At 40.8% G+C, this 17310-nt stretch overlaps 1 protein-coding gene across 1 annotated transcript in view; it reads right to left on the bottom strand.

Moving 5' to 3' along the window:
• Positions 1-17049, bottom strand: part of GLDC (glycine decarboxylase) — a 38916-nt gene extending 21867 nt beyond the window's left edge. Inside the window, exons 1-4 of the mRNA XM_071425059.1 lie at positions 16797-17049; positions 16618-16696; positions 6776-6911; positions 2678-2842 (exon numbers count right to left, since the gene is read on the bottom strand). Of these exons, the coding sequence (XP_071281160.1) occupies positions 2678-2842; positions 6776-6911; positions 16618-16696; positions 16797-17009 (593 nt within the window). The 5' untranslated portion in view covers positions 17010-17049. The remainder of the gene's footprint in view (positions 1-2677; positions 2843-6775; positions 6912-16617; positions 16697-16796) is intronic.
• Positions 17050-17310: the final 261 nt, after the last annotated feature.

The following is a 17310-nucleotide window of genomic DNA, read 5'->3' as shown; positions in this document are numbered from 1 at the left end:
GGCACATTTACATTAAGAAAGTTCATTTCAGACACTCAAGTGAGAATCATACATGGCAAAAATTGAAACAGAACAGGGAGCTAATTTCAAAAGACATGGGAATGGCTCCACACACTCTTTTAAAGGAATACAACCGTGGTCTTTAATACAGACTTTTCAATGTTGCCCTGGATAAAAAAAAAAAAGAGCCATTAAAGTAGGGAGATGAAGAAGATGGGTCCCTGCTCACAGCAGTGGGGATAGAACTAGGCGATCTTTAAGGCCCCTTCCAACCCAAACCATTCTGTGATTCTGCTAAGTGGAATTTTATGTCACACTGAGGCTTTGAACTAGTGAGTAATTAGAAAACTATTTTTACACATATGAAACTATGATTACCCAGTCTCTGCTGTGTAATCACCTTCCTAATACCCAGTTCTGAGTGACCTTCAATAATTTCTCATACTTATTTGATTTGCAAATTGCTTTCATGTGGCCCTACAACAGGCATCCATGAAAGTAGATTTGTATATACCAATAACAGTTTCACTTTTAACAACTTAGAATTATGCACTTCACACTTTTTTAAAGCTTAATTTAATCACTGATGGAAAAAGATAATGCACATCTTCAACTTTCATGGCCGCAAAAGACTCAGGCCACAGTCCATTAGATCATGTGATAAAAGGTCCTGTGCATCCCCCAGAAAGGCAATGGCAGGTGAGGGAGCCCAGATAACAAAATGTATAAGTAAATGTCCCTGCTGCTTCCAGGTGCTTCTCAGGGAAAATCAGCCCAACAGAGCCCCATCTCCACAAGTGCAGAGGAGCAAAGAGCCCACCGGGCAGGTGGGAACTCCAATTCATTGATTATCACAGGCACACCATCTGCGTGCCTGCCCCCACTTGGCAAGTAGACATTATGGGATGCACAAGAAAAGCATCTGGGGATCACAAACATGTCTTATTATGACATGTTTAGGGGGGAAATAGTACAGTTAAGTGATTCTGCGAGCAATAATTGTAGCAAAATAGGGGAGTAAGGGGATAGACTGGGACAGTCACATATAAATAGTTCATTGCTGAAGTTCTTGCACCTAACTAGTGAAGTCTGTCCTCTCTTCTTGTTAAATGCCTTTCTGATTCCTTTCATGGATAAGGGGACTCCATATTCCCTGTGTGTGCATGTGTGTGTGAGTGAGTGCCACTGGAGTCAGACCACAAAGGATCCACATTTCCATAGTGCAGCAATTGAAATGAGTGGAGGGAGTGGAATGGAGTGAGTGCCAGCAACTGGAGCAGCACATCAGCCAGTAGGAGCTCTTGTGTCTGTGGAGGTATCAGTGGGAGCAGGTGTGTGTCTGCCAGGAGCTGGGCTGGTATCCCAGGTGGGGTGACTAGACTCTTTCCAGTATGTCCATGTCTCTGTTGTACAGGGGCAGTGGGCACAGCATTGTGGGATGTGGGCCCATCAGGGTGAGAGGGAGGGATCCCCCCCTGGCATCCTGGTAGAACTCCTCCTCCCAGTGCAGCCCAGGAGATTGTTTGCCTATTGGCCACACACTGCTGGATTGTGTTCAATCTGATGTCACTCAAACCCCCCAAAGGCCTTTTCAGAAAAGCTGCTTTCCTGCCTGCCAGACCCCATCATGTACCCCATATGCCAGGGGTTGCTTCTCCCCCATCTGCAGGACTTTGCACTTCCCCTTGTTGACCTCACAAGCTTCCTGTCAACCCATTTACTCCAGCCTGTCCAATTCCCCCTAGAAGGCGTCATAACTGACTTGTCCATCATCTGATCCTTGAAGATCTGCACCATCAGCAAGTTTGCTGAGGATACAGTCTGCTCCATCACACAGATCATTGACAGGACCCAGTGTTGCCCCTGGCTTATAATTGTCCTCCACCTAAAGTTCATGTCAATGACAAAGCATCCCCTGGGCCGACATTCTGACAGTTTTCCATCTATCTCTCTCCCACCTCATCCAGCCCATAATTTTTGGTTTCTCAGTGGAGATTAAAGGAAGAGCCACTGCTCTCCCCTCCCAAGCCAGTCACTCAACTGTAGAAAGTCATCAGGCTGGGCAAACATGACTTGCCCCTGTGTTAATTCATGACTCCTTATCCCCTTCTTGTCCTTTACATGTCTGGAAATGGTTTCCAGGGCTAGGAGTTGTCCCATCATCCCACTGAGGGATCAAGGTGAGGCTGACTGGCTGGTAGCTCCCTGCATATTCATTCCTCCCTTCCTGGGGACAGGAGTGTCATTTGCTTTGCTCCACTGCTGAGGCACCTGTCCCAGTCACTGTGGTTGTTCAGACACAATCAAGGGTGGCCTTGTATCGGTGTCAGGAGGCTCCCTGAGCAGCCACGGGTGCAGCACATCAGGACCTGTGTAAGTCCAGTTTGCTTAAGTGTTCTCTAGCCCAACCTTCCTCCAACAAGGCTGAGTCTTCCTTCCTCTAGAATTTCTCCTATGCCCTTAGTTTTCTGAAGGCCTTAAATGTCTGAATTAAACATTTACATCAAGGCTAGGAAGTTCTCTGGGGGCATGGCAACATGGACTCCAGCTGTTTAGTGAACTGCTCACAGTAAGAAGGCCACACTCAACGTCAATCCATTGCCTACACATGGATAAATGCCTTTAAATTCCAAAATTACTTCCTGCTGTGATTTAACCACACTTTTAAACACAGTACCTGTGACATAATTGCATGGCCTCTGCAGCAGCTGTCCCTTCATCCAGCAAAGATGCGTTAGCCACATCCATTCCTGTGATATCACACACCATCGTCTGGTAATTTAGGAGGCTCTCCAGCCTGCCCTGGGACACCTCTGGCTGGTAAGGAGTATACTGGGTAACCCTGTTGGAAAAAAGTTCTCCGTTTGGGTCTAAGAAAATACATGTGTAACAAAGTTATGGCAATATATAACTGAACTGTATCACATAAAAAATAAATAATATTTAATTAATGTGGAAATTTGTTAGAATACAGTTATCATTGTAATTTTTACCTTTTGGTGTTGACTTAACTTTTTACAGGAAAAGAATTCTGTTTCTCCATTTTGAAAAGAGAAATTACTTTTAAAGCAGAGGTGTGAGGACATTATGGAGAAGGACAGAGTAAGTATACACTGAGTGTGGAAGAATTAAATCAAGTCACAATATACAAAGGAGAATGTGTTGCTCAAGCATACCTAGATATTGCCACAATTTTTCAATACTGTTTCTGAAGACCTTTATTTATCAAGTCTTCTCCACCCTTTTAAGAAAAAAAGCATTTGATATTTCTCAGAATCAAGCTCAGAAGTACGCAATCCTTGTGCAATGACAGTTTCCATATGTGTTAGTGGAGGGAAGTCAGACTGATGTAAGTTTTATCTGTTGTCATTTGGTGAAAAAAAAAAAACAGTAGTGCAATATAAGCAACTCCTTCAAAAATGCAACAATCTAAGGGACACGGTCTATTGCAACAGTCCAGAAAACAAAGCAGCATGGGTCCAGGAATAAAAGGCAAAAACAGAGGTCAGACTCTCCTCTCTACTGGAAATTTGGGCACTGGATTACACAGTAGTTCAGGACAGACTTTATGCCAGGTTGAATTTAGAGTAGCAGCCAGAAATAAGTGGTAAGTGCAAACACTTGTGACCTCTGTTTTCTCGTGATGGAAGAAAACAGCAGTTTGTTTCCCTAAAAGGGCAGTAGCAAGTCCTAGACTTTTGAAAAATGAAGTGAAGGTATAAACTTTCCAGAAAGACCCCAGTATCTGGAAGCTCAAGTTGTGTAAAGTCAATAGAAGATAAAAACCAAAGATCTTTTAAAAACAAGCTGGAGAACTTGGTATTGAGCAGGATAAGAGTAGCAATGAAATGGTAAGGTGAGAGAGAAAGCAGGAGAAAGTCCTGAAGAGAATAAAAAAGCTAGAAGAAGGGCATATTCAGTAAGTGAACTCAAAGTGAAAAATATTATGCTAATACATTAGTCATCTAATTTAATGAAACATCTGCTTGAATTATTCACATACACTATTCAGTATAGCAACAGAAAGCAATAGCTATGTATAGAGTACATAAATCTTGATGATTTTCCCAAAACCTGTAGGGTTTTTTTCTCAGGTTTGGCCAGTTCTAGCACTAAATTAATTATCATCATATGACTGCAGAGTTCACAAGTGAGACCAAGTCCCAGACTGCATGTAGCCTTGCTAATCCCAATAGTAGGGCTTTTTTCTCCACAGCAGCTAAACCCAGAGTTCAGTTTGCCAGATAAACTTTCACTCTAGTAGTATTAAGATTTCTTTTCTGTATGGTCCCCCGGCCCACTCAGTTCTCACCAATAAAAAGAATCATTCCAAATGCCTTTGCATGAGCAATGACTTTTATTGATTAGTAGAAATTTCTCTGTACCTAAAGTTTTACAACTGTGTTTTCTCATTTTATTTCACCTAAGGACCATTTCTTGTATTTTAATTTGCAGAAGGAACTAGAATTAGACTAACAACAAGAATTAAAACATTGTGATTAACTGAAATGCATTAGAGAACTCCTGCTCCACATAGCTGGGAAAGTACACTATATTATAAAACAAAATTAATGAAGCCTTATGACTTTGATATTATGGTTTTGAATGGTCAACACAGTTGAACTAAAACAAATCAATTTCAGAAAGATGGGAAAAAATCAACCAAGAAATCTTGAATTCCAGTACTGCCACAAACTACTATGAAGCTTAACAGTTCCACAAATAAAGACACCTTTTATAACATAAGCACACTAAGTTAAGCACTCCTTTTAAAAGGGTTTTTTGGCATTTTTTAAGCATCTACATATTTTAATTGATTCTACTTGTCTACAAGTTCTTCAAATAAAATATCTGGCTTTAGTCTGCATTCTGTGTTCTGCCTGAATCTATACTACATGGTAAGTGACTTTTTAAAGTAATTTAAAAGCAAACTCTCTAAAAGTAATTATTGCACAGTATGTAGCTATTTTCAGAATGCAATGCTTTCATTACATAATGAGTGTTACTAACTAACAAGTTTAATAATTTACATTAGAGATGTGAAAGACTCTCAAGAATGTACCATGCTTTACAAGTTTGTGTTTTTACACATTTAATGTCTGGGGGCAAAGGAATCAAGTTGAACTTAGGGAGACTTCTAGTTGCTCTAACAAATGCCAAGCCAAGCAAACACAAGTTATGTAAGGGAGACAGAATAGATCAGAAGCAATAAGCCTGAGCTTGTAGTATTTCCCTTGGAGCTGCAATGTGAAGTGTGTCAGCATGGAAATTCTTACACACACAGCAGAAATAAGAAGTCTGATTTCTTAAACAGCTTCCATGAAGCCTGCATAGTTGTTTCAGCACACATGCATGCACACATATATGCTTTCTCTCCAACAAACATTTTAGCCTTCACTTCAGCCATCTAATAGTTTAACTTTTAGCCATTTAGTTTGGCTTTACTGGACAGTGTAAAGATCAGATTTCTGGACAAACTTGTTTCATTAACACTATATAAATTTTTAGGATTGAAATGTCTGAAGTTCATTTTGTTCCACTTACTTTCTAGCTATTCTTGTCTTTGCTTCTACCAACCAATAATTTGGTTTCCTGGTACTGTATTGAAATATTTAGATTGCGTATGTGGCAAAAGTGAACAAGGATAAAATAAATAAAACCTTGCATAGATGTATTTCATAGATTCCTTGACTTCAAATGCTGCAACTTTTCCACCAGTGATGCAAATAGAGCCAACAAATCTAAAAATAAATAAGACTTAGAGGTCTACAGATATGTAGACCCATTTAGGGCAACCCAAAGTATAAAAAACACATAACATCTAAGTAACAATGACTTTTTGCACTCAGTAATATGATCCTTTGGTTCATTGTGGGGTTTTTTGTTGTTTGGGCCTTTTAAAATATATATAAAACCCTTAAATACTGATTTTACTAAAATAAAAATTACTCAGGAATAAAGTAATTTAAGTAAGGTAACTCATTTTAATACAGTATAAAAGAAGCATTTTAGTGACTGGTGATAGGGGAACTTGTAAACTAAATGAGAAAATGCAGGATGACATTCAGGCTGCTGGAGAGTCCACATGAAATTTAGCTTTTCCTGTTGCATCATTCCCGACTTAAAATTCTTTAGAAACTGAATTGTCAACTGGATGATCCGAACCAAGTACAATATTCTCAGCCTTTTCACAAATGAATTATCTTATTATGATAGTTCAATGTCATTGCTGTTCACCAAAGAATTATTTGATCAGACAAGACGACAACTCACTTTATGGGTAAACATTCAAAAAAAAAAAACAACCAAGAAAGATATCCAAGGAGAAGAGACTTTAGAATTTTCTACTTCCTTTGAAGTTTCTCACTTCCTCATCACAAAACCATGATCATAGTATTGCATAGTATTTAACTACCTCCACCCAAATTGCATACACCAGTGGAGGAGGGAGCTGGTTTGAAGTTAGGAAAAAGTTAGGAAAGAATTGCTTTTGTTTAAGAGGTAAGTCTCTATAATTCCTTAAAGCAAACATGTAATCTTGTATTAGTTCATAATATATAGGAGCTGTAAATAGAAGCCACAAAACTAGTGGCACATTTTACAAAAAAGAGCATCTTCTAAAGTAAATTTTAAGCTTTAGCATGAACAACACAGTTCCTACACAGTAGGATACACATCATTACCACATATATGAAAGCTTTAGTAAAAAAAATAGGTTTGTGGGACAAATGTGTACTTATACATATGCATTTAACAATAACATGTGTTACATTACCATCCTGCATTCTCCAACAAGTTGCGTGCGATGGGCTGAGGCACTGAGCAGTTGTAATAACCCATGCCTATATAGGACCGCCATATCTTGTTCTTCTTTGCAATATTGTGTAGCGTTTCAAGGATTTCATTTTCACCTAATTGGAAAGACAATACGTCAGAATGCTACAGCTACATGTAACAGTAACAGTTTTTAACCTAAATGTCTTCTACCCCAGTGTAAAAAAACACATTGGTGGTGCAAGTACAAACAGTAGCAGAATGAAGCGCAAGTCAAGAAAAGCAAAGATAAAACAGTAAACGGGTAAAATATTCTAGGGAAGTTTAAATTCTGCCAGAATTTTGAAAATGCAACACCTGAATAATAACAGAGTTCCAAAGCAAGTGGAAAGAATAGTGGGAGAAACAGCTGTAGGCGGAAGGAGCTCTTTCTGTACTGATACAATGTACATTCAACCCAGAAGAGCCCTATCTTGCACATGCATTAAAAAGTACCTCAGGAAACATTTTCTGTTAGCTGAATCTTTCAGAATCTACACTGTTTAAAGCTATTGCCATCCACAGCTATCATTTAGTGTTTCTATTGGAGTCATATTTGCACAAAGTGAGCTTACACCAAGCACCTAAGAATAACTTCTTAGTATCACAGAACTTATTTCCTAACATTTTCCCTAAATTGTTGATAAAACAGAACAGTTCTTTTAATTCAATTTATAGCATATTTCACCAGTTTATTTAGAAAAAAATTATAAGAATATTTATAGTTAATCTCATTCCAAATGAGATTAACTTTCAAATGAGTCTGTCAATCTAGTTTGAAGACATTACAAAAGAATGATTTTGAAATATATAGAATGAAAGCATTTGCATTCCCTCTCTCCCCCAACCATAGTTTACTCTTTGGTCTTGCTTCTCAGTGTCCTGAAAGCAGTGCAAAAATCACACTGAGTCACCCTGTTCCTAGCAGTCAGTGAATAATGCTACAAACATCTGCCAAACAGTCGTATTTTAAAAATATATTAGTAGCTGAGGATGCAAAAAGGTCGTCAGTAGACAATCTTAAGATCACACAGACAGGTCAGCCCAACCTAACAGACCTGGGTGGAACTGGAAACCAACCCTCCTGGGTGAGGGAAGCAGATGTTTTTTAATTCTTCCCCCAAATCTGACCTCAGAGTTTGCTGTAATGGGACAGTTACACCAAGTCCTGCTCCCTTTGCACCACAACTTGAAGATGTCACTTTGTAATATAATGCTACAAATCACAGAATTAGAATATCTCAGGCCCTGTATGTCTCAAAATCTATTTTCTCTCTGTAAGTTACTCCAGCAAGAGATATCAAGTCAGAATAGTTAATTTTCTAGAATGCGATGGCAAATCATTATCTAGGTTTTGAATTAATTTCTAGAGCAACCACAAACAAGGATTTTAGAACTTCAGCTCTGATTTCAAAACTCCGTTTTTTCCTTTCACTCAAGTTGCTACTATTGCATTTCATGCAGAAAGATTTTTTTTTTTCAAAAATACCCAGGTTTTCAATTAATTCCTTCCACAGTCACATTACACCTTTCACAGAGTTTTTTAACTGACATTCAGTTCTCATTTCAAAGTTCATTTCTTCTCTGCCTTTTACTCAGTGTTACCATTAGATCTAATGTATGAAGACTGATTTCTTAGTTTCAGTAAACTGCAATTTTTTTTTTCTGGAGACTTGGTATATGCTTATTAGGTTTGAAGTCAGCAATGTCCAGGGCAAAGTTTCTAAAGTATAGTGAAAAACTTCACTCCCCAAAACTCTTCCCACAGAGTTTTTCATAAGAGAGAGGCAATTGTTTAAGTAAGCTTTAACATTGTAGAGGCCTTCCTCTACCACTTGCAAAAAGTTTGATGAAAGACAGCTTGGTTGCAATTTCAGACAGAGGCTTGTGATCTTGCATAATTCAAACATCAATGATTTCTTGGAAATGGTAATGAATTTCCTTGTTTAATTCCAAACTGCAGTTGAAGGCAGAAATTGGCTATCATTTAACTTGCTTGCTAGCTCAATATCACACACAAAAATGCACTGAGTGCGGTTTCTGCAGTAAACACATACCACAAATACTGCACAATGTGAAAACATTTCCTTTGTTTGGAAATGGGCTTTTCTTCTTGAGTTATTTCTCTGCAATTGTAGCTAACAACAACTAGTTGTTAGTAGCATTTATCTTATGCTGGAGATCTCTGAAATAAACCTGCTTCCAAACTGATTGAAGGCACAAAACCAAAAGCCTAGAGAGGCTGCAAGCAGCTTAGGTAGAGATTGTGATTAAGAGTAGAACCACACTCCATCTAGAATACCTACAGAGGTACAGAATACCTACCTGAGAGGTTTCAAGACTGAATATATTTTTAATTATCACATTTTAATGAGCTACCTGCAAAGACGGCTACACAGTTGATTTTAAGCAGGGTGGCAAAATATGGGAGGCCATACTCCTTCCACTCCTGCTTCACCTTACTTCCCTGCTCCTTTGGTCACTATAAGAGCAATGACAGCAGTACAGCTCAAAATATATCTCCCACATTTAACACACCTCTTTGAAAAGATCAGGAATAAAGACTCCTTATCCTTTGCCTTCCACTGCCTTGAAGCACTTCATTACAGTATATCTTTAGGAAGACAGCTCATAAATATACTTGAAGTCCTGAATAATGGAAATCAATAGCCCCTGATTTATCTATTAGGCTGGCTCACCTATGACCAAACATAAATCCATGAAGATTTCATTAATTCAGCATTTACTTTACACTGATAGGGTTCTGAATTAAAGTAAGAGTGATGCAGGTAATGGTGAGAGAAGTTAATACAGAAGTTAATACAAAGACCAGAGAGCAAGGCAATGAAACAAACCACGCTTACCATTACCCCCAGCACCAACAGGAGGGGATGGAGGAGATGCAGCCAGGCTCTTAAAAGCTCTGTATGCATAGCAGGAGGGCCAGAGCCTCAGGCTGGAGATAAGGACAGCTGGGCCCAGGAGGACAGTCCAGCAGTGGGACAGGGACTCCACCTTTTGAGGTTTTATGTTCTGACTGGGTAAAGCCCTGAGCAATCTGCTCTGACCCCACAGCAAAGCTTTGGGTAGAGACTGAGCTGGGTCTGTCTCCATCAGTAGCCTTATTTCCCATTCTGTTGAGCCTAGGTTTCAACAGTGTATTCTCATGGTGTTATTTGTGAAAGGGGCCTAACTCTTCATTGATCAATTTGTAAATAACTATGCTAATACAAAGGCAGATGAATGTGAAATATAAGAGTGATCTTATGTATGGTTAAAAATTGATTTTTAAATTAATAATGAAGTTGTTACATTTCCAGTTTGGTCCCCAAGACTGTCACCAACTCTGAAAATAGCAGACTTTTCCCACTGTATAAAGTATATAACTTGGAGCATATGCAGCGGAAATGTTGTATTATTCTAAATATCTATTAATTTCTTTAAAACTAAAACATACAAGATTCTTAAAAATTTTAATTACATAGTTCAAAAAACATAGCTTGAAATATTTTTTGGTTGTGTTACTAATTTCTTCTTAATTCTCCCAGCAATGAGATTAAGAACTAATATGTAAAATGGGGAAATAAAACAGAAAGAAAAATTTACTATATTTAAGTAATGGTTGGACCCTGGCCACTGTCACACTCAGCTGTTTGTTTCCAGTGTTCTAAGAAAAAGTGATTGAAATGGCTTTACTATAGACTCATTTTATTGGATGTACAATAAAAATTCTTTAAGAACCTTGTTCAGCAAAAAAAATTGCCAGCAAAGTCACTGCAGTTGATCTTTATTCCCCTCATCAACTCATTAGAAATTATGATCAAAGGCAGGACTCAGAATAATGTCCACTGCTTTTGCTGTATTCCTTTCCTATAACTGGAGAAAACTTACTGAGGATCTGAGAGATTCTGCAAGGGCAGTTCCAGATTGCTATATCTACAGATAGGAAAGGCAGAATATATCACAAAAATAGTAAGAGGGACTGAATTATCAGATCACCAAGCGATGTACTGTTATTTTTGCTAGTGTTTTTGTAATTAGCACAGTAGACTTGCCTTGAACTTGTGAGATACCTGCAAAGTATGGCACTTGAGCATGAGAGTGAAATGAAGAAAATACAAAAGGAGCAGTTCAAGTTATACAATTTTAACCAGGCAATACTAAAAGAAGGTTACTATTTGTCTGATATATTTTTATTCACTTTATGTCAGATCTTTAAAAAAATCTAGTCTCTGAGATCAAGGAAGCAAGATCCCTAGAACCACTGATAAAAGGGGGATTAATTTATTTCCCTTAATTAATTATTTAATTCAATCTCTTTAAAAAAAACAACCCAAAACCAGATTATATTGAAGAAAAACAGTTCCAAAGCACAATCAGGCACACAGTAATAAAGCCGTAGGACAGACAAGGAAAGTGCATGCTCCAGGTGCTGTGTGCCCAGCTTCAAGATAAGGGCAGAAAGCCATGGTGCCCTGCCCTCCCTCCCTCCTTTCACTCAGGCTACCTGTGCTCACCCAGCCAGCCTGGGCAGCACCTGAGGCTGCCAGGAGCCGAAAGCAGGGGCAGGCTGTGCAAAACAGGATGCCTTTCCCTGCTCGGCCCACAAGGGCTGCTGCCTGTGAAACAAAGAGCAGCAGCCTGAAAGTGTGTGAGGAGCTAAGTGCCCTGGGTGGTAATGCAGATTCTGCTGTATGTGTGGCAACACTCTGGAGGGTAACAATTACCCCTGCCACAGGCATCTGAATCATACTGCCTGGACACCAGCAGCAGGGAACCTGAAATTACTAAACTAGCTCTAAAAACCTGTCTGACATTAGGGGATGATTATAAATTCATCCAGAATTAATTTTTAACTGGCATTTAAAATACAAAATCCTATTAAAGAAGATTCACTGCAAAAGGAGCTGCTAATTTGGAGACACAAATAGTCATTATTACATTGTAACTGCTTCTGAACAGTATTGCTTCTAATAATGTTTAGACTGGAGACCCGATTGCATTCTTGAGATTTTAGGAACTAATGCTGATAAATTCTAAAATTTGAGAATGTACTTGAGAATGTTTGAGAAAAAAAACTGGTGGAGTTCACAGAAGTATTTGTTTAATTCAACCTTTTAAAAAATTCAACTCCTGAACTAAAAAGCAGAAATAACAAGCATATGCACAAGACCTATCCATTACATATAAAGATGGATGTACCATGGCAGCATTGCAAGGATAACTAAGACTGACATAGACAGTAGGTTTGTAGGGATAAAATATAGATTAGTCATACAAGATAGTATGTTCCTTTACTTCAAATAGGTTAATCACAACATATGTGCTAAAGTACCTTTAATACCTAAAGAAAAGCTGATTGTTCAAGTTTCCTTACTGTAACCCTGGGAATAAAGCTCTGTAATACCAGCTGATCCCAATTAAGAATCAAACAGATGTCTAGCCTTGTAGTAAATATTGACTGAACAGAAGTTACATGCCAAAATTAAGTTTTTCCTTAACTATATCTGCAGAAAAATCTGACTGTAAAAAAGCCCTTCTTCAAGAATTAGTTGAGGTACAGGACTGAAATTTACTGTTAGCTGAAATCAGACATCTTGCTATTTCACTCCTACTGGAATTCAGTGGCATGTTCAGATGGTTTTACAACACAGTCAGCAGACTCATGGCAAGAGACACTTTTAAAATGTTTTTTGGGGTTTTTTTGGTCCCAAAATGGACATAGCTAGTGCTTTCATCTTTCATACCAAAGAAAGGATTTTATTTCAGAAACGTCTTAGCACAAGCTACAGTCCTTCTCTCCTCCATCACTGACAATGGCAGTACAAGTCAAAAATCTGCCAATACAGATAACACTAAAAATTATTGAAAAAGCATTTTGAGTGTAGATGCACTTGTACCATCAAAGCTCAGCATTTATCAGAATGGCTAGTCATTCAGATTTAAGAAAAACAGATCATGGAATCATTTAGGTCAAAAAACATCTCCAAGATCATCAACTCCAACCTCTGACTGATTACCATGCTATCATTATCATGTAAACCATGACACTAAGTGCCACATCCAGTTGTTCCTTGAACACCTCCAAGAATGATTCCTCCCTGCACAGTCCATTCCAATGCCTGACCACTCTTTCAGTGAAGAAATTCTTACGGATTTCCAAGCTGAACCTCCTCTGCCACAGCTTGAGGCCATTTCCTCTTGTTCTGTCACTTGTTCCTGAGAGAAGAGGCCAAACCCCACCCAGCTATACCCTCCTTTCAGGCAGTTGTAGAGAGTGATAATGTGCCCCTGAGCCTCCTTTTCACCAGCCTGAACAACCCCAACTCAATCAGCTGCTCCTCACAGAACTTGTGCTCCACTGCTTCACCAGCTTTGTAGACTTTCTCTGAACACTTTCCAGCACGTCAGTGTCTTTCTTGTAGTGAGGGGACCAAAACAACACACGATTCAAATTCTGGCCTCACAACTTAAGTGCCAAGAACAGGGGGACAATCCCTGCCCTGCTCCTGCTGGCCACACCATTGCTGGCACAGGCCAGGATGCCATTGGCCTTCTTGGCCACCTGGGCACTGCTGGCTCCTGTTCAGCTGCTGTCACCAGCACCCCCAGGGCCTTTTCCTGTGGCAGCTTTGCAGCCACTCTGCCCCAGCCTGTGGCACTGCCTGGGCTTGCTGTGAGCCAAGGGCAGGACCCAGCACTGGGCCTTGTTGAACCTCACACCACTGGCCTGGGCCCATGGTCCAGCCTGTCCAGATCCCTCTGCAGAGCTTTCCAGCCGACCTGCCCCCAGGAAATGTCCAGGTAAATAAGGTTAAAGACTTTCTCCCTATATGTATGTTATGTCCTTCAGGGAAGTAATGAAGCTTCATTCTTCCACTGAAGAGTAGGTCTGTGCTAAAATGTCTAGGAGAGACAACACAAAAAGAGTGTGCTTCTACTGTAATCAGAGGTTTTATTTATCATCAGTGGAATATGCAATGCCATATAAACAAGCTCTTTAACACAAGCTCCATCCACAGGAGCCTCTCTTTTCTTTTCTTTACTCTTGTTGCATACACACATTTGATTAATTTTCCTTATTTTGGACAACTTGTGAGATTATCAATAGAAGGATCTGTAATGTGATCTTTTCTAGTGACACACACTGAATCAAAACTTGAAGATTATATATCAAATGTACACACCTGAGATGAGGTCTACAGCTATGAAAGCTTTCCAAAACACCCAAATGTAATTGCAGAGACCCATGATACACAGCCATGCTTCTTATTGTGAGCGTGTGGTTTTCTTGAACTACGTGTCTAATTCTATCTGTAAGGATTGACTTCAATGAGACTTCAATGTAAGCTCAGCTGTGTTTGTTACTATAAAGGAGTAGCTCTAGCACAGCTCATTTGTTCAGCTGCACTCCAATTTGTAGAGTCACTATGATTACATTTTTGAATTATAAAGACAAGTGGAAATTGCTGTATTTGTAATATAAATTTTATAAATGCTGAAGCTCATTGAATAATATGTTTTGCATTGCCTTGTTTTGTTCTCTCTTTCCATGTGTGAGAGCATTCATGCAAATAAAAACAAATGTTTAAGTTAAAATATAATACAGTTACTGCCCAATTTTGCTAATTCCCTTTAGTAAAAGGTATATGATAGAGAAGTAATGCCCCATCCTTACATAATAAATACCATCCTGGTAATTAGAAAGTGTTCTAACAGTATATTAAGGCAAACTTCACTCAGATTACAACGTGATGGGTACAAGATGTGCATGTGTTCAAGGTGATGTTGCACAACTTTAAGCTGAGGCTTTAAACTTTTCTTTTAAAAGCTGTGAAGTTTTCTGCTACCAGTTCAGGGAAAAACTAGTGACAAACAACTTCACATTAAGCTATAAAAGGCAGCCAGCACACTGGCTGCAGAAGAAAAACACAGTCATGTACAGAAAAAAGGTTTTCTGTACCTCATGCAAGCATCTCTTTTGAAAACTCACTGTAGCATGCTGTGCAATGTGAGACTCTGCATCACAGTCACATTCTTTCAAAGTTTACTCTAAGGGAACAAGAACAGCATAGCAAGTGGAGCAAAATGCCAGTGAACTAAATACACTGTTAACTAACGAGGTCCTGTTACACAGTGAGAACTTGCCTACAACAGGACATCAACTAACGCACCACTGCGTAGGAGACATACACTCAAAATTACTAAGAATCAGTATTTGAGCACTGCATCAAGATTGTGACTTAGGCTGATGCCGCCAGTTTAGTTTTTTAGTGCCCACTACCCTGTAAAAATTTTGTAAGAGTATCACATTAATTAACAATAAAAACTAATTATTAAAAAAAATTGGAAGGGCTTCTAAGGCATAATTATTAGTGACAAACTGCATTTCACTCCCTCTACTAACCTAAAAATATAGTTACGTAAAAAGTTTTTGTCTTTGAGGTCAGTGAAAATCACTTAGTCAGGGAATACCTTGATTAAAACACATTAGCCATAAGGAAAATGCCAAGCACTACTTACAGCAGTTATACAGACACAAGAAGGCTGTTAAATTCTGCTTCTCTACTTAGCCTCTTACCCTTTTAATAAGACAGAAAGTTCCAAAAGACTAAAACACCATTGCACTAATAAAACTTTTTAGAGGTAGAAACTATCATTCCCTGTTGTATCCCTCCTGGCTAGACTCTGCCTTTTCAGGGTCTAGTTTTCCTGGCTGCTCATTGTGGTGCTGCCTCTTATGCGTGATGTCATCTCAGAGTAACCAGATTGAACTGGCCAGGAACCTCACCGGAGCGGCAGGCCTGAAGTTTACACTCAAATTACAGCACACTGATGAGCAATGAGAAAATGCCAGCAAGTTTTCTACAAATCAGGCAAAGGATTGTGACACAAAAATGAAGTTAATACTGATGTAACTGGATCCCATATCTGAATGGCCATTGAGCTTTGTTAGTTTTAGTGCAATTGTTTAGCATTGGGGATTTTAAAGTGTTTCTTTTACTTACAGGACTTCCAGCATCATTGTCACAGATTTTGTGCAAAAGTGCAGTTATGCAGATAAAAATTTTGTACTGTGCTTGCTAACTCTTAAAAATGTTAATATCTGAAGCTTCATGAAATCACATCAAGTTTTCTACAGCAATTTGCTGAATTACTGTAGCGGCACAATAGCTGACTCAGATGTTTAATATTCCTGCAGTTTACCCATTACACTCAATTAGACAGATTTTAAATTCTGGCCATTAGTCTACTGTGTATCCATACTACGGAGACAAAGACTTTTCATGTTATTAAGATATGCAGGTTATTATGGGGGGGGGGGGGGGGGGTGTCGGGGAGGAGGAATAACAAAGAAATCCTGCAGATACACAAGAACCACAAAAAGACAGTGGCTCAGTCCACATTAAGGGGACGATTTTTAGTAATACTTTTCCCTACACATTAGGCTCTTAGGACAAAGTAAAGTCAATGGCGCACTTGACCTCCAAAGCGAGTTTTCGAGCAGCCCCTGTCTGCTATCTGCTACACATATTTTCCTACCGAGAGGACAGCTATAAACGCAGCAGCCAAATTAATCTACGGAGTTGTTCGGAGATGAATGAAGTGTCGGTGATTGTGCTGCTTTTAAGTCTTACCCTGCACTTCTACTCGGGCGGTAAGACCAGACCGCTACAAGGGTCAGGAGGACATGGGGAGCAGGGGGCGCGCACCCCGAGTGCCCCCCGCTCCCGCGGGCGCTGGCGGCCGGAAGGGGCCGCGGGAGAGGAGTCCGGGAGCATCCCGGGCCATGCGGTCACTTACAGACGTGGTCATCCATCCTCAGCGGCCTCCGGAGGCGGATGCTGGCCGGGATGGTTTTGTCCATCAGCTCCTCGACGCTCTGCAAGAAGCGCCCGCACGCCGTGGTTAGCTCCCGCGGGGCGGCACAGCCCGCACCGGGAGGGTCCGGCCGCGCAGCTCCCGCCCCGCACGGCGCCTACCTGCACCCCGACGGTTCGCAGCATCTCCCGCTTCTCCTGCTCCCGGGGCCCGATGTGCCGCCGGGAGAAGTCATCGTGCCGCGGCAGGAGCTGCTCGATGCACCGCGCCGCCTCCCCGCCGCCCCAGCGCCGCTGCCCCGCCGCCGCCGCCGCCCACAGGTGCGGCGCCCCGCGGGCCGCCAGCCGCCCCCACCAGCGCCCGCAGCTCTGCATGCCCACAGCACCACACCGCACAGCACCGCCACCGCCGGGAACTCGCACTTGTGAGCGGGGGCGGCGCGGTGCGGCCCCCACCGCCCGCGCCAATGGGGCCCGGGGGCGGCGCCGCGCTCGGCCCGCCCGCCGCCACCTGCCCGCCCGCCCCCGGCCCTGACCCCGCGGGCCGGCCGCGCCGAGCATCCCCCGCCGCGCTGACCCGGCTCTGCCCTGGCCTACGGGCACAGCCCGGAGCACATTTTCCCAGTAGAGAGAGTTTTCGTTCACAAAACGAATAGGAGAAAAAGGTTTTTGTGTT

Source organism: Agelaius tricolor, unplaced genomic scaffold, assembly GCF_023055355.1.
Source record: "Agelaius tricolor isolate 1412-34295 unplaced genomic scaffold, bAgeTri1.0.p SCAF_4, whole genome shotgun sequence".
Lineage (NCBI taxonomy): Eukaryota > Metazoa > Chordata > Aves > Passeriformes > Icteridae > Agelaius > Agelaius tricolor.
This window is presented reverse-complemented; position numbering and strand designations above follow the sequence as displayed.